Genomic DNA, 18,878 nt, shown 5'->3' with positions numbered 1-18,878 from the left:
GAGCGGATCGATATTACACACGAGAGAGAGCCCGACGATTCACGCTCGCTTGCCGCGCGAGTTTTGATGCGCTCGATCGTGCCGTTTTCTACCGTCTGTTGCCAGTTTACCCTCACGTGTGCACGCGGCCAATGTCTTCCTGTTACCGGCTCGAGGATAGAGCTCGCGGCGAATTACCAAAATGGCACGAAGAAAGATCGCCGGGCGAGAGAGACACTTCCAGAGGTTCCTTTTGCCTTGCATTACGTCGATTGAATTTTAAGCGACCCGCCATCTCTCAGCCTTCTAATTCGTGCGATATCCTCGCTGTGTAACTTACTCCGCCGCCGCGTCGCGATATTTCTGCCGCCGGTAGCTGTTCAATTATTGCTAGTCGAACGTAAATTGCGCCGTTGTCTCCCACTGCAAAATTGCACGTTGCGAAATGAACAACTGACGCGAAAGGGCGAAAGCTGCGAGTTCACTTCCGGTGTGTGTGTGTGTGAAACACCGGTCTAACGCGAGCGCGATGAATATGCAGATAACGAATTTTCCTGATTTTCACATCACGAAATTCGTGCGAGTAAGCAAAAGATGTGTTTCGCGTATTATTCGTAAGCGTTGCGAGCTCGGTCTAATTGCGAGTTAAGTGAAGCGAGGCGAACGATTTTAATGGCGATCTCGGTGAATCACGATTTTTCGGCGAATATTCGGACGATAATGGCGATAAGCGACGGATAGACGCGGCTGTTCGAATCGACCACGAGCGAGCAACGAGAAAGGCACGCCGCGTAATTTACGCGCTTACAAAGCTGTCTTTCGCGTCGTTATAATTAGAATTACGAGCGATCCTCCGTCTCGGAGCGGCGCCTCGCCACTCGCTTTCGCTACGTTATTGCAAACATGCCTCACGGGCCGTCAAACCCACGTCAAAATTAAAAGCGCGCGCGATTCTAGTTTTCGCGATTTATTTGCATAAGCTAGCGGCGACCTTGCTTCTTGCGCGCTTAATTAAACCAACTCTTGATATACGGAATACACCGCAAATAAACCCGATGTGTCCGAGTGAAATCAATTTGCCGTTTTTGTTGTGCCGTAATGGTTGCAACGAATGCGGCGACGTGGGCGCGCCGCCGAACGACCAGCACCGAGTAATTCATTAACGATCAATGTGGGGAATTCGAGCTCGATTAATTGGGCAACAGTTCGCCCGGGAAAAAACGGAGGAGAAAAAGAAACGTCTGACCTCGGGCGAGAGAATGCTTTCACCGGGGTATAATTTGCGACGCGATACACGTCGGATACGTCATTGCGTAGAGGAAATGCGGGCATTTTGGAATAGTTTAAGGTTTTTGTTTAACATAAATCGAGCTTTAGTTTTCACCGAGTTGTAATGCCAAATGCTTTTATAACGTATTTCTAACGGACTCCACTTTTCTCTAGTACGTTTAATGTTGTATACATTTTTTTGAAAATAGATTTTGGAAGGGTAATACGGAATAGATAGGAGTGAAACGGAATACTTCGTTTTAGTGCTGTTAATTTCGATTAGCCGGGTGCCCGAAGCCACATTTCTTAGTTTCACACTAAAAGGCTATTAAGAATATGTGAAATAGATTGACTGTTAAATAAAAGTTTAAAACCTTACTCGATGGAAATAGCGAGACACAGAAAATCTAAAACTGAACGCACACGAACTCGTACTAGGCTGTCGTTTTGTAAGTTAGATCAAGGGTCCAGCGATTAGTAATTCCACTGCTATCCGCTAAGTTGCGACACTTAACATGCTAGAAATCATAGTATTACGTATTACCCGACTATTCCATATTACCCGCACTTACTTTACATGTCACATCGTCCACATTGCGCCGCAACTCGGGTGATTCGCCGTAAATTTCTGATCGATCGTTCAGTATCCGTCGAGATCCCCCCCCCCACCTTCCTCCGAAATGTTATTGCGTACTTTTAGCCATTCCCCCTCTCCCCCATCTCTCGTCTTCCCGCTCGGATGGAAGCTTTATAGACGTACTAATTTCATTTCCGCCTACACACGAGTCCCCGGGAAAAAAGAAACTCTCCCGCGGAATTCATTCTTCTGGCGTGCAGAGTGGCGCACGTTCCTTTTTTCCGATTTCAAGCCGCGGCTATTTCACACCCTTTTTCCGGCAACGCGTTATTACGCTCATTATTGTCACAATGGTGCGGGCGCGCGAGCGCGGCGAATCGGGCAGCCTTACGGAAGTAAATCGATAGCGGACCGCTAACGAGAGACGTAAATCTATCCCGCAAATTCTATAAATCGCGGAGTCAAGCCGGCGCAGCTGTTCGTACAGTTACTTTATGACGTACACGAGATTAAAATCAATTTATGGCGCCAATTTCTCCCGCCGAATGAATTGGAGCACGCGGAATTTAAGCGGTCCCGACCGAAGAACAGCGCCGGGAGAGTACTTATGTGACGCGACGCGCGATGGAAATGACAAGAGACCGAACGTATTGTTACTAGCGCGGCCGGCGTGTTTTTTCTTTCTTTTATTTATTTTTTTAATCGAACCAAAATAAATCCGCACCCACACCGTGCGCCCTCGCATCTCGCGCGATAGCAATGCTATTATTTCGTATACAGAGATATTTCACGAATATCCCTTTTAATTCAGCTTCCCCGGGACACGCGCACCTACTCGTGGTATTTTTCAATTCCTGCGTGCTTTTTTTATTCCTTTACCTTGCCACGATGTAATCCTGACGTTAAACGAAATATATTTTTCGGTCTTTTTTTTTTTCGCACGAGCGGGTTAACGAGTAATTTAAAGTACATTTTTCTGGATTTGTTTGCCGAAACTCTTTTTTCACGACGTGTCTGCCGTACGTAACGCCGGTACGGTTTTATGGATATTCGATCAGCGCGGAAGATATAATCTGTTAGTCTAGAACACTCTCTCGAATCCATAAATCAAACAGACACAAGCGCGAAACACGGTCTGCGGAGAATTCTATTTTGAATCGGAGAGGGGGAGACGGTTTTTTACACTAGATTTCTTCCCGAACTTCCGGGGCAGCGTGTTATTTTCCAAGTAGGACCGGATTTTTCGAAATTTGCGCAGGCTCACGTATAAACACATGCACGCGGGGAACACGGCGAACCGGTGACGTTACCGCGCGGTTACCGATGCGGATCGTACCGCGAAAGTGCAAATGGACCATAAATCTTTATCGCGGCCGATACAGCGGGGGTGAACAGAGAGAGAAGTGAATAGATAGACGGTCGGACGAACGCGCACCGTCGAATAAAGGAGAGAGATACGCCTGACGACAACGGTCGGTCGTGGACGGAAAATAAGGAGAAATGTACGCGTGGATCTCGTCAAAGTAGCACCCTTTAATATGGATGCGTGATTTCCCAGGCGGGCTGTTCCATCCGTCGGACGACAAGCAGGAAGTGGCCTTTCGCTATGCCGCGGAGAAAATCAACGCCAACCGGGACATCCTGCCCAAGTCTCGACTCAGCGCCCAGGTCGAGGTGATACAGCCGCAGGATAGCTTCCACGCCTCGAAACGAGGTGAGTTTCATAATCGAATCGGAAATACTCGTCTGATACGAGAGACCTCGTCTCGTCTCGAGCTCTCGCTCGTCCGTATCCAATTTCTTCAGGTGAGACCGATTATTCTTTTCGATACCGGTCGGTCGGTTTTGTTCTTTCAGAGTGTGTCGATCCTCAGTGTGCGAAATATTCTATCTCCGTTCCTTGATTCTAATTTAACGCTGTTTTGTAAAACACAGTCGTTTAATTTTTCTCTCTCGCCGATTTAACACCGATTTCCGGAACTTTCAAATCACTTGTTGAAAGTAAAATTAAAAAAAAAATGCTGCAGAATAATTTGGTTATGCCCAATAAAAATATAATTAATTAATTATATATAAATTTTATGGCTGTTGCAACGACGTTTCGCTACGATAGCAACCTTATTTTTTCCGTGTGACAAATTTTTTTCCCGTCACTATATTAACAAACAATTTGCTGTTCTGGCAAATCTTCTTTTGTCCGTGTAGTTTCGCTTCAACGGTAAAATTACTTTCCTCCGTGTAGATACGAAAGAAGATGGCGCGATGACTTCGGTTTCGTTAAGCGTGCGCTAAGCGACGTCAAAATGAAGAAATTTGAGGGTAAACCGGGCGAAGTAGTTTCTATTTGACGGTGCCGAAGAAGGTCGAAAAGCTCGTATCGTGAGAACAAGGGGCTACTATTGTTGGCCGGAAATCATCTCGCGCTAATGTATGCACACCGAGTCGCACGAAACTGCCGCGAAAGTTCGCGCTGCTTGACGCACGAAATAAACTCCATTTGCGCGATTAAGGATTCGAGACTCGCTCGTTGCTCGCTCATGAAGCTTCGCTCTCGCCAAACGGCGAAACGGGGCACCAGCTGATGCCCGACGCGACGACCCTATTCCAACGGGGGAACTCCCTAACATCCTTATCTCGAGCAAGGGTGAAGCCCGTTTCACCGTCGAATCCTGTTACTTGCTGTTCAGGCGTGTCTTGTGTATCACGTGCGCGCGTACGTCAGTAGAGCAAAGTTGAACGCATTAACATATTAAAAATTACAACTCGTCCGACTAACGGTTGGTGCGTTTCATCACGCGATGGCGTATACTTGCCTCGACCAATTCTACAGATTAAACATTATTAAATATTATAAAGATTCGAGAAATAAAGTTGTACTTCTCGCTGAAAGCTGTAAGAAACATCTTCTTGTCAGATAACTTTCGTATTAACTTTGAATCCACTGTAACTGGATATTCATTTCAGATCTTAAAATATATATAATTCACAGGAATATATACGTGTGTGTATAAGTTGCCGGCCGGATCGCCTCGACACATCGGAGTAACTCCGAACGATACACGCGCGAGTTCGAGCGGTAACTCGCGAGCGCGCGGCGGGAAATTAATAACGTCTAGCGCAAAATAATAACTCGACGGATATTTGCGCGCGGAATTAACTAGGGCCAACGTAATTACCACGTCGAGTTACTAAATGATTAAAGCGAGCGGCGCATCCTAAATATGCATGCCGTGGAGTCGCGGGTGCATCGGTCACGCGACGCGCCCACGTCCGTGTGTGTGAGTTGCACAAAGCGCGAGTTGGATGGCCGAATTTGGCGGGGCTCCAGGCCGGTATTACGGCCGTGAAAGCAATTTTATTGATAAACTTCTGTTTGCCAGAAGTTAACAAATCTCCTTGGGACGCGGCGATCGCCGGGCGCAATCGCGCCGTACATTCGGCGACGGTCCGTTCGCCCGAATTCGGTGATTCGAAAAAATTTATCTCTCGCTGTAATTCAACGACGTAACGGCACAATGGAGAGTAACGACCTGTCGCCGTCGGTCGCTGGCCTCAAACTTTACTTTATACTTTACGTACGTCGACCCTGCGCCGCGACCTTAATACGAATTATCCAGGATTTCAGCTTCATTAACGGGGATTACGTAAGAGGGATGCAACGTGATTACATGCGTGACTCGGGGGACCTCGTAAACAATAACGTGTATCAAAGGCCGTCGCGCTACGTCGAATTCCGAGTCGGGAATGTCCGAAACCGAAACGGTAATCCGAGTTAATTCGACGCGGTATTCGAACGCCTCGGGTCGGAAAAGTAACAAGGTTCATGTAGTCGTAAACAAATGTTTCTCCATTTCTCCATTTATGTCTGCGACACATTGACGCTTTCGGTAACTTACCTTCGTCACTTACTTTTGGATTTAGCGTAAATAACACTCGAGAATCTCAGTTATAAACAGCAGTCGTCCGATTCTTCAAAAAAGTCACGCGCTCACTTACGGGTTAAAACACTCTCGAACGATCCGTATCGGCGGGAAACGAGAGAGAGAGAGAGAGAGAGAGAGACGAACGAGGGGAATGAATGGAGCAGAGCACCATGACGGAAAACTTTCGCGTCATTTCGCTTCGGGACAAAATGTAGAGTCACTCGAAAAAAGCTCGATCCCCGCGACATATTTGTAAATCGACGGTATCATTAATCGTATCGATAACGAATTTGCCACATCCGCATCGTGGATACCTACGACGTGTTCAATGGCTGGCGCACACCGCTATCCATTTGTTTGATTAGCGACGCGCAATTCTCCGCGGTAGTCGTCCGAGAGAGAAGGGGTGAGAGGGGAGATAGAGAAGAAGAAGAAACGGTACTGATAAACGGTTGTCCGCGACGTCGGGCGCAATAGTGAGATAAATTAAATGCTGGAAATTCACGTCAGGTCTCGTGTTCTTCGTCGTCTAGGTTTCCCGCTCGCGGCGGGGCCCGGGGCGATGAACCCTTCTCTGCGTTCGACAAACAGAAAGAGAGCGGGGGGATGGTCGTTTGGACGGTCTCGCTCTCGCCGTCTTTTTACGATACGACGGAAAAACATTGGCGGTGGTGGCCTTTTGTTCGCTTCGTACCTTCGTCCGCGATGGCGACACGGGTTGTTGGTAATACGGTTTTACGATTCCCGCCCGGCTGTCTCGGAATTTTCGGTAATACACCCTCCCCGGTCGCTTCTCCCGCGCCGTGAAGCGCGGCTTGGAACGGAAGTTAACGAGGACGCGCACATTCGATTATACGCATCGCCCCGTCGGCCGGAAGAGGAAAAAAGAGAAAAGCGAAACGCCAAACGACAGCGCGATAGTTCCGGAGTTAGCGAGCGGAGTGAGTTCCGCATGGCGCGGCGCGGAGAATATCACTCAAAAACGCAGGTATCCGGAGCTCTCACGCGAACACTATCGCGCGATAATCTCCGTCAAGTACCGGAAAGAAGAGAGAGAGAGAGAGAGAGAGATGGTCCCTTCAAAAAATAGTCTCCCTCCAGAATACTTACGCCGCAAATTTGCAGTGAAAATGACAAATATGTATGAGAAACGTGCGTACAAGCACATTTTCTATTAATTACACCTACATAAGATGAATTCGCGGAGATTTCAATGTTTATTTTCCGCCAGGTTTTCATAGCTCCGGCTCCGCAGTGCGACCTGAAAATATTCATACGATCGAATTGCGAATCCCGTCAAATTCCACGAAGTTTACGTTTCGCCACGTTGACACAGCCAAAGTCACTTTGGATTCCTCGCGCGGGCTGCTCTCACGAACGCGGAAATACGGGAAGCGCCTTAATAAATGTTCAATAACAGGAAATTGTTGCGGCATTCATTCCCGGGACAGATATCGGTCGCGCAGATACGCACTTCGCATACACAATGCGGACCCGCGCGAGATTACGTGTCGTAACTCGAATATATTATCCGCGCTTTTATTTTTCGTGTGCGGGTCGCGTGTACGAAAAGGATCTCGACGGTTCCGGACGTCCCTCTGCGCCACCAATGCGGAAATGAGGATATACCGAAACGCCTTCGCTGAAGTATAAGAGACGCCTCGTGATATTTTACGCTTACAGCGGCGCCTTAGCGTGTCCGAGGAAGGTTTCCGTAACTACTCAACCGGGATCGGGCTAACTCGCAAGCAGCGGCGTTGTCTCGCTCGTTTCACTTTCGTTAAGCCAATTTCCCAAAACCACGGAGGAGGAAACGAAAAGTTCCGTGGGAGCCGGCAAGCTGCGCGACCGGCCGAGATGGGGCCGTCCGCTCTAATTTCGCGATAACTTTTAAGGTTTCTTCCTTCACATAGTTGCGCCAACTTTCGAGAACGTATTGGGAAACGTCCGTCGTCTTCGCTATCTCGGATCTGCCGCGCGGTTTCGAGTTCGGAGCGAGGGATCGAAAGATATGTGTGTGTGTGTGTGTGTGTGTGTGTGTGAACGTGCGCGCGTCTTGTTAACCCTCCGCTATCTCGGCATACCTTGAAGCGCGCTGATTCGCACCTAACTTCATGTTAAAAGTAAGAGAACTTTATAAACGAGTCGACTTCCTTCGGGGGAAGAAACCTGGGATACGTAAGCAGGCAGTTCGGATGGGACGAGATGGCTACGACGGAGGATGAAGACGAGATCCCCACTTTGAGAATAGATTTCAATGACCGAGCGAACATGCGCGACTACCGTTCGAAACAGCGCTAATTAAAAGCAAACGCAGTTCCTATTTGGAGCGGGTGACGCTTCATTTCGCCACTGCACGGAACATGGAAATTCGGCCGTTAAAATTTTAAGTAAGCGTATTGTAATTTTGCAAATATTCGCGGAACGTCGTAGTGAAGTCTCGATTTTAATCGGAAGACTTGCTCGCGACATCTTTCACGATAGCGTGAACACATCGATCCACTTTCTTTTTCCTGCCGCGGACGTTAATGAACGAAACGTTGATCAAACGTAATTTCCTCATTAGAAGTGGCGTCTGTTAGCGTGGCAAAATGGGCCAAGTACCGCACAGCACGTCCTTAATCACCAGATACTCGTCGCGAATATCTAATTAATTTATTATTCACTTTACATCATTATGTCACTTCCTCTCTCAACAGGCTCAGATATTTGAAATATTAAACGAGATTTAGAAAAAAATATATATATCCGAGTACACCTCTTTAGTTATAACTGCACTGCACTCTAAGCCAAAAGCTCAGCGTCTTCTCTTGTCAACCCTGTTTAAGGTATTAAACATTGTATAAAATAATTTACTAATTAATAATTATCGAATAACACTGTTCGACGAAATTTGACTTTTCTTCGCGTCACGAGTATGACGCAAAATGATTTTGACGGGCCGTGCCTGGAAAATTGCGAAAGCGATATCGCGCGGCAATCCGTGATATTCTTTGCCGCGCTCCTCTCTGACAGCTCTGAATAACGGCTAACGGTAGTTACCGAGAGATTATACCGACCTCCATAAACAGGTCGTCGATTTGCGGGATTCGACGATTAAACGCGATCAATCCCGTGAGTAATTACACGATAGCCAGGTGGCAAACGTCGCGCTCATTAGCAGTCGTGCAAACAATGCGAGTGCAAATCGCGCTCAACGAATGCGGTTCGTACGTAATGACGTGTCCGCCTGCGGCTTTCCGATCACATTTGTCCGCGCGTTAACGAAAGTTGGATACACGACGGGGAGGGTAGAGAAACACGATACGTCGGTGGACTATCGACGGGGGAGGAGCGGGAGGAGATCGCGAGATCGATAAGGGTTGGAAGGGCATCGCAGACCAAAGGAAGGGAATGGAATCGGGAAGTTGCACGCGGCAACGGCAGCGGTCATGAATAATGTAGTCGGTTCTCGCGATAGCGAGACACTTCTTTTTATTATTTTTTTCTTTTCTTTTTCGGACTGGCCGTTTCGCTCCAGCGGAAAGTAAGAAATAATGCGCGCACGAGGAGGGTGCGTCGTGAGAATCGAGAGATTGCGCGAGAATTGTACGTTAAGCGAATTTTTCCTAATACCGAGGTGCCGTTTCTTACGTATTAAAAGCGCATTACGAGGGTTAAGGGTCGCTGCTCAAGGTTTTACGACGCCATCAGAATCTGTACTCTCGAAACAGCGAGTTATTTGAAGGGGTAATCTCGGGTAAATTAAAGGGATCCTTGGAGATGTAAAGTATAAATTAAAATCCTCATTTATAACGAAGTAAAGATGTCGGTAACAGTGCATTACCTTCAAAGGAGGCTGCAGAACAGGGGACGGTTAGGCAATAGAAAAGGACGCGTAAGGTGTGCAAACGGACACTGTTAAATGGTTCGATGGTCAGCGAACGAGACAAGGAAGCACAAAGACGGCGTGAGAGCGTTTCTTGCGCTATTAAAAGGCGCCTTCTTTTAAATGATCATGAGAACTATGACAGTACTGCATATTATATTGAGTTAAGAATAAGTGAAAAGAAATATAATTTCATTCTCGATACAAAGTCGACTAGTCCTGCCTCTATTAACGTGTGTGTTGTAATTGTGTAGAAGAATTTATGACTCTGTGTAGTCAGAAACGAGTCTACCACGGCCAAAACAGTTTCGATATAAAAAACACCTCCGGGGTCCCCTTAAATGAGTCAGGAATGCTTAATAGCATCGTACCTCGCGCCTAATTTACAACCGGCCGTTATTCAATTTGCACATCCCCCTAAAATATATGATAGAATTTTTTAAGTGCCCGAGAAAATTCATAAAAACGTGAATACTCTCCGATGCATTATTTGATTAAATTTCTGAAGTTTGCCAAAATAGCGTAAAAAACAACGTGGTCAACAGCTGTCTGTCAGATCGATGTTTCGGAACAAAAAGCTCAACCACCGGTATTTTTTACCGAATTAATCATTCTGTTTGCTCTAACGAATCGAGCAGCGCGAGTAACAGCACAATAATCTATTTTCCAAACTCTGCTATTTTTTAAATCTTTATTCCGATATAAAATACATGTGTTTCTATATACAGAAAAAAATACTAGATTCAAGTAAATCATTAGTTCAATAATCCTTATCAGATTCTTATTTGAATCAAATAATACTTGATCTGTGAATAATATATTTTATGTTATACGTTTTATATCATTAATATATATGCTTTCCAGTTAAATTAAATGAACAGATTTCGTGTCGACTCGCGTGTACGACGCTGACGCTCCGTCAGACGAGAGAATCCCGCGTCTCATTCACTTATCTTGGGTAAACCGTTTACGCGAACTTTTACATTCTTCAAGGGCGTAAGAATGCGGCGGGTGGCAACGGTGGTCACGTTTCGGCGTTAACCTCCGGCTATTTACTTCCTTTTCCATGCGAATAGTCCCGGGTGGCAAACTCACCGATCTCAAACTCCGGTAGCGCCAACCGGCGCGCATCCGCGATGGACCTTCTAAGTATGCATTAAATGTCGCGTCGTGCAAAGGCCGTGCAACGCCGATTTAATCAGGACACACGTAGGCGTCTTGTTAGGACGGGCCAGTTCGGAATACCGACCGTTCTCCACCGTTCTCTCGAAGTCTGGCTGAGAAACATTGGCGTTGCTACCTCGCCAGGAGTGCGTTAGCTTTTCATGCAATTATGGCACGCGCGCGCAAGGTCGCTGCGCCGAAAGCGCACCGCCAGGTAATTACGGTTTTGAGCTTTTCAATTATAACAGCGCCGCCGACGCTGCCGACGCCACCGCTCGCAAATGTTCCCCGTTGCCTGTGTAATTCGCAAAATAATTAGCTCCTCCGCCTCGTGAAAATCCTATCGCGCGCCGCCTGACCCGGCGATTTTCATTCCACCGCGTCAGTGTTTTCCAAAGTTACGATAGTTGCGAACCAGTTTTCGGATCTCGGCCGTATCGGTGTGTTGTACGGCGTGTTTGCTCGCGGCAGTAATAAAATATAAGCACTGAACGGGATTACAGGACGGGCGGCGTGCAAATCTAGGATTTATTTAATGCGTCAACTTGCTCCGGAGGAGCGACTGTACGCGGGGCGAAAGTAAGGGCTCAACGTTGCGAACTAACAGTTAGCTTATCGGCTTTTTCTCCCGAGTGCTCGGGGAAAAAATACCAGTTATCTTCGTTGGGAATTGTTCATCCTAAAAGCCATCGAGTACATCTGCACGCTCATCGAGCACCGATGTATCGAGCGATACTTTAAACGACGCTTATTTATCTGTTACCTCCCTTCCTCCGTATAATTTCTCGCGACACGAATTACCTTTCTAATCGCGTCAGAATATTTCGAGTTTAAAAACGGAGATAATGTAACGCGCGCGCGCGCGCGCACAACACGTAAATCACAATACGCTCAATAAAATGCACATATAACGGTCCGTGCGAAAAGCCAAGCGAACGTTATGAATACTTACGGGTCGGCGGCGTTCACCGCAATTTCCGTTTTGTACCTTTCAGCGTCGGGTGTTTTTCTGTCCGCCGGCTCTAGCGACGGCATAAATCGGATCGTGTTTTGTGCGGGCTTACGCTTACGTGCAATTAAACGTACGTACCTATTCCGTGGATGTGAAAAATACGAATGCGAACGATAACGGGGATATTCCTGGGAAATGAACGCTTGACTAGAGAGAGACAGAGAGAGAGAGAGAGAGAGAGAGAGAGAAAGAGAAAAATCAGTATCCTGTCGGTAAAGTTTTCAAGTATAGCGTTATCTTAAATAAATTTTATGCCAAAGTGGGGAGAGAAGAACCGGGAGTTTTATTACCGAAACATTCGAAATGTTCGAAACTAATGGGCTGTGATAGAAGGAGTAGACATTTCCGGATTCTATTTTGTGTTTCGCGGTATAAATGGAATGTGTGTAACAAACACATAATGTTCCTAAACAAGCGCGTCAAAGCTGAAATGTACGAAAGTCGGGAACGCGAAAGATCGCAATCGTATTTCTGTATTACGAAGCTGTTTGATCAACGGAAGTAACTCTCTATTCAGACAGCATAATTTAATAAAAGAGCCCACGATGACCCTTTCCGCGTTCAGTCGACTTTCTTTCATTCCGGCTCGCTACTTAATGTAGTTTTTCCTCCCCTTGTCTCTCACGTAAGTTTTGGAATAACTGACTATTCTCCCGGCAACTTCCGCTATTTTTCTCCCATACAAAGTGAGCGCCGTTTTCCCTGCTCTTAAAATTAAAATAAATTTACGAGCCGGCGAAGTTCGTTAAGAAGGAGATCCTCGTTATTTAGTAAATCTACTTGGAATTCATGGATATGGCCCTCGCTAGTACAGTATAACTGTGAAAAAGTCGAGGCTGCACCGGGGCGTTTGCGGTATAAAACGACTCCGCTTAATTTTGCATTACGAACGCGTTTCTCCGTTGAGAAAATTCGATATAATTAATACTGATGATAAATACGCTTACGCAGGGTGAAATGTTAATTTAACATTCAATTTGCAAATTCGGTTAAATTCGAAGCATTAATTTCGATAAGCAACATTGTAAAAAATTGCACGCATATGCGAAAGAGATATTTCACGAAGAAAGGGCAGTCATTTATACGTTGCTCAATTCAATATTTATTTTACACATGATTCGCACGCGTCACACCATTTTTCCATTCGAATGCCTGCATTCTTGTAAATAACTATGTGCGTACAGAAAAAAAATGCTAGATTCAAGTAAATAATTATTCCAATATTCCTTAGCAAATATTTATTTGATACAAGTAAAATATTTTCAAAGTAAATTATCCAAGTAAAAGTTTGCTAAGGAGTATTGGAGTAATTGTTTATTTGAATCTAGCACTATTTTCTGTACATCACTGCCCTTACTTCTCACGTTGAAAATCAATGCGATTTACATGCATGCACTACATAATATGGTATTCTATTTGAAATTCAACATTCACCACATCGGTCGGTCCCTCGACGTCCAGCCAGGTCCATCAACGAACCGCACCTCTCCCACGTTGATTGCCGCTTTACTTTATACCTCACACTTCACACTCGCGATTAATATTCACGTTTTATCGGCACTTAACGAATACATGCCGGCTTTCGATTGATCTCGAGACAAAAATTTGGTTAACGAACGTTTATCGCGGCACGATGAATCTCGGTATTTCAGAATTCACATCCGCAATACAATTCTGACAATTCAGCGACACAATCGTATATATTCACGAGTCTCGCTTGAAAAATTGCGAATTGCAGACTTTCGCGGTACTTTCGGGGAATACGTGACGTTCTCTGATACACACTCGCGACGCGAGTCGCGTGTCGAATGTGAAAACTGTGAATTAATATTCAAGATCGAAGTGAATGCGCATGTGAATAACCGCGAGTTTTCAAAACACCGATCGCGCCGATCACGAAATCTCTCAATGCGTTTCGTGAACGAAGTAATCAAGTGAGTGCCGTTCACACGCGACGGCTTCGCAATTGCCTGTGCAAAGATAGCTTTGCAGTATTTGTGCAAAGATAGCTCTGCAATATTCAAACGAAGAACTTTTTTCACGACGCCGCTATGAAATTTATTTTCGCTGTATTCTTTTATGTAAATTTAATTTAACGAAATATTCGTACTTTTTCGAGGCACACGAACGTAAACTTAAAAAATTGTAAATATTCGACGTAAATATTAGACGTTGCAATGCGGTCACCGTTAACAAACAACAGAAGTCTCCCGCGCGAGAAAATACGAACGAAAATTATTGTGAAATTTCTATCATCCCTTCGGATCGCGATTCGTGATACTTTTTTTCGAATTTAATCGACACAAGATTCATATTCGCTCGCGGAACGTAATAGCGGCGCGATTGCGTGTGAAAAATTTAGAAAACGAACGACCAAGCGACCATCACGAAATTTATCAACGCAAGCAAAATAATCGCGAATTCCGTGTAGTGCGTGGTGATGCAATTTCGATGCGCATTATACGCTTAAAAAAATTAGGCGATCATATTGAATAAATAGTTCTGTTGAATCATTTTATAATTCTAAAAGATTCGCACGCATATGCATAAAAACAAATAGCTAAAATGCCACATTTATGTAAATATTATATATTATGTAAATATGTTTAACGCAGATTGAGATCGAGTTGAAAGAGAATGTACGTTCGAATACAAGAAGTATAGGAATTTTAAGAACTGATCTCCTAATTGTTTTGAGCATTGCATTTCTTTCGACGATACACATGCATGTAAATTCCCAGCATGCAAAGAACTAAAGTTAAATCACATTGATTCACACGATTCACTTGCGATCTCATCGCTTCAAATTTTCTTATATGCCCTTCACCACCCAACTTTTCGACTCACCGAACACTGCAGACTCAGGATCGATCTCGTTCTGTCACGCTCGGATCTGGAGCAGAAAAATATAGTTTCGCTGATTAGATTTAAGAGTTCGTTGTAACGAACAAGCGCGCGTAGGTATTGAGCGAGTTAGCCTTTTTGCCATCGCAATCGGACAATTTTTATTCTGACAACTATATCTCAGCTTTCGATCGCAAAGGGTTAATTGAAAGAGTACCCGAGGTCTGTAAAAAAAACTACCTTCGAGCCGACCCTGCTTGGTCCGAACCGGATCCTCCGATGCAGCATCCGTATCCCTTGAAACAGCATCCCTCGAAATTACGTCCGCCACAAGCTCTACCAGATCTGAAATCGATTTTTCTACTCAGTTGCGGCAATAGAGAACTCGTTTAGCTCTGGTAAATAAATAATACGAAAGTATTTTACGGTACGAAGGTATCACTGACACGAGTTACAATTTTTTTTGTATAAAGTGAGTTTCCCGATTAGTGACAATCGCATCTATTCTTGGTAAATTAATATAGCTCGTTCCTATTTCTAAAGAGAAAATGTTTATGTATTATAAAATCACTCGAGAACGATCGAAAATGCGCGACGCGTTTCACTGCATAGCGCCTAACATTGTTACGGCATCCTAGCAGTTTGTATACCAACGAGCGTTGTATTGTTATATAGTGAAGGTCGGGCGACCTTGGCGCTTTCTCGCAGAAGTCCGAGCGACTTGTTTACCGAGTACCGTTTGAGCGAATACCGTTATATAATTGATTCACGCTCGATGCATTGTGATCTGTAAAATGTAAATTCGCGAACGTAGGAACATTAATTTCGGCGGCTAAACTCGAGCATTTGGTTTAACAAACGCACATAGAGATACGAGCTGAATAAGCCCTCGCGGTCGTAATTCGAGTTATCCCGGCACACGCCTACATCCTGGTTTTCCGTTGCAAAGGGTTAAGAGAGGAAGTGCAGCGAGTCTTTGAATTTACCTTCACGCTGGCCCTCTGCTCTGCCCGAATCGGATCCTCCTACGGTATTGTTATCTGCATTCGTCGGAATTGTACGTCCTGAGAAACTGCGTCTGTGCCGTATGGCCGCAAGCCATCCGGCGACAGATCTGAAACAGAAAGCCGCTTTACTGATTAGTAACAGCGCGACGATGGCGTTATTCGATATGGGTGAATATAAAACACGGAAGTTCCGGGCTACATATTTTTAGGGCAGCACCTCTTAAAATAACGTAAAGCCCGATAAAAGTCGGATAAGACTCATCACCGTGTGAATTTCGCTGGTGCTTCACGACGATCCGAACGATGCGAGTAAATCGTAAATTTTCGTTACACTTGCTTTTGATTTAACACTTGAATGAAATTTGCTCAGTTAAATCGAAAATGACGGACGACGTCGTGTTATGTGTTCACCTTGCTGCGTCAAGGATTGTTATGACCGATGAGCGTCGTTGTTTACTCACGTCTGGTGTTGTTGGGTCGCGGCACGCGACCTTAGTTGGTTGAACGATCACGCAAAACGTCACTGTCTGTTATTTTTGATTTCGTGAAATTAATTAATCGGGAGTTAATGTAACGAGAATTTCAAACATTCGTATAATTTAATAACGCGATTATATGTCCGTCAGAATGTTTCCTGCATCGCTCGAGTTTTTGTGATACGATGCGAGGCGAAATTTTAGTTCTATATTAATCCTGTACAAATATAATTAATAAATGATACTAAATATATTACGTACCGATATTTGAAGCATTAATGGAAAATCTCAAAATATAACACCGTACAGATTATTATCCTATCACTTGATGCTACAAATAATTACTAATTACTGTTTTCTTCACATAATTAAAAATTGAAAAAAATGAACAATGGACAGATACAAATGGACTATTGAGAGATAATTGAATATTAAATCGTTTATAAACAAATCTTTCTTTACATAATGCCTATATTCTGAACTATACTCTTACTTTTATCGATAAAAATGCCTTGAATGCTTCTCAGCCAATCAGGTGCTTTCTAAGCTATTTTTATCAGGCATTTTCATCAATGAAAATGAATTGAGAATATGGACCTTTAGAGTCTCAATAAAGCAGCACTGAGTAATTATTTGTAGTGTAAAAAACAATAATCTATACAATATTATACGTCGGATTGGTTGTTCGACAGAACTTACAGGATTAGGGTAGAAATGAAATCTCGGGGGAACGTCAATGTATCGATAGTTTTCTATACGCGTTTGAAACCTAAAGGCTCCCGAGAATTACTAATCAAAGAATTGACCAAATGAAAAGACGTGCCGGGAATATAGGATAATGCCCTACATATAAAGGCGGTACGCGAGGGCGGTTACATTATCCCGTGCTTTATATTTCTTTACAAACGCGCGCGTGTTGCGCCCTCAATGATATAAAGAGCTTCGTTGGGGACGGGGATTTGCGTCTCCATGAAAGGATAGTGAAAAAGAGATCTAGAATTCCTTTTTTCCCTGAAAGGGATGAGAGACACGAAGGGAATACATTTTTCCGCCGCATGTTTGGCGTATTATGCGTCTAATGAACGATGAAAAATTGAACATTGCGAGTCCATAAAGAGAACTAAATTTGCGTAATACGGCGATGCGGGATTTCATTACAAAGCTGCTTACGGAAATCTGGCTAAGTCGAGACACCTAACTATAGCCTAAGATACTCATAGCAGAGCACTCAAGAGTTCTGAACGATGTTATCATATCGTATTATATCGGTCGGAGCTCTCCTTCACTTCCTCTAATTGTTTACGCGCTTCGACACACTGCTTAACCATCGGCAGACTTAAGGGTGCTGCCTTAAATTATGCAGAATTAATTATCACAACTAAATGAAGCCGTCGAGCGTTTATACTCGATCTTTTGAACCGGAGCACCCGCAACTATTATTACCGAATAATAGATAATCGCTGTTATTATGACACCATCTGCGATTAACGTCCGCCAGAATTGGCGTGTATTATTAATTCGTTATAGCTGAAACTGTTACAACCGATCGGAGTTGCGTAATGAAAAATAGCCTCTATTTGGATTATGAATATTATCAGGAAATACAATGACGTCTCATCAGAAGTTTTCATTTGTTTCTAAATGGCGGAACTTGTGACGAAAATATTAAGGTTATTTAAACTCCTGATTGCACATAACATGAATTCTCGTCATTTTAGACTTTGTGTTTACTACCGAGGAAATACATTTTCGAATATCTCGTCATGAGATATTTTGTTACATTAAAGTTTTACAATAAATAAAACACAATATTTAGATGGTTAAAAAAAAACTTTTATGTTTACAGCAAACCAATATTGAATTTCAATTGAAATTTGCTATATTAGCTGTCGTTTTGAGTTTACGACCAAAAAAATTTTAACGCTTGAAATTTGTCGCCAGTATCATTAATCAGTATCAGTATCATTAAAAATCTCTCAACATAAACTTTCGTTCATTTTCGAGAACTTTTTATTTTTGCCACTTTAGGACCACTCGAAGAAAATGTAGCAGTGAAGGTATTAATATATCTCATTTCAATTAGTTTCTTTCCTTGGAATATTTCTTTATGAAGTTAATATACTAACTTCGGCAGTATTAATCTGTCGCGTCGCGAATACCTCGATTTCCCGCGTTCAAAGCCTAGGTATAATAATGCAAGGTACGACAAACACGTTGTGTAAACGTCAAGCCGGGCGGAAGCGCGCGCGTGTGTTCAAGTTCGGTATCTCATTTCAGCTCGGTTAATTTCGAATTTTGCCGGAATACAAAGGCATGCCCACGACGAAACCGCTACTTTTGGCCGATAGACGAAAGTTTCGTCAGCACGGCGAATCGATCGCACCGGCTGGCTGGCTAGTCGGTTATGGGCGTCGTCGCTTCGTTTATGGAACCCGCTGTGGCGCGATCCAAACTTTTTCTTCAATTAAGGGAGCGAGTTTCGGGAAGCTATAATTTCGTGCCCAGCGTTTTACTACTTTTAATAAAATTAGCAACGCGCGCGCCGCCACGGAAATCCTCTCGCCTCCTCGAGCCGGCCGGCCGTTTCCGCTTTTGCTTTCGGCATATTCTAATTCTCCCCTCTGGATGGAGATCGGGGCTCGAGTAAAAATACAATCGAGAGTTATACACGTGTATTCTCCGTCGCGGTTCGTGTTCTCGGGAAGAGAGAGAATATGTGCGTGCGGGAGTAATTTCGCTCGATTCGCCATCGTTTAATA

The 18,878-nt window shown here is 44.3% G+C and overlaps 1 protein-coding gene across 4 annotated transcripts in view; it reads left to right on the top strand.

Annotated features, from left to right (window-relative positions):
* The window catches only part of LOC106747061 (glutamate receptor ionotropic, kainate 2), a 136,981-nt gene that overhangs the window by 2,273 nt on the left and 115,830 nt on the right, over positions 1-18,878 (top strand). For all 4 annotated transcript variants that reach the window (XM_014624323.1, XM_014624319.1, XM_014624321.1 and 1 more), the window contains exon 2: positions 3,384-3,539. In XM_014624323.1, the coding sequence (XP_014479809.1) occupies positions 3,384-3,539 (156 nt within the window). The remainder of the gene's footprint in view (positions 1-3,383; positions 3,540-18,878) is intronic.

This window comes from Dinoponera quadriceps, unplaced genomic scaffold (assembly GCF_001313825.1).
Source record: "Dinoponera quadriceps isolate SergipeBrazil2010 unplaced genomic scaffold, ASM131382v1 scaffold2110, whole genome shotgun sequence".
NCBI lineage: Eukaryota > Metazoa > Arthropoda > Insecta > Hymenoptera > Formicidae > Dinoponera > Dinoponera quadriceps.
The sequence above is the reverse complement of the archived record's forward strand: the minus strand, read 5'-3'. Positions and strand labels throughout refer to the sequence as shown.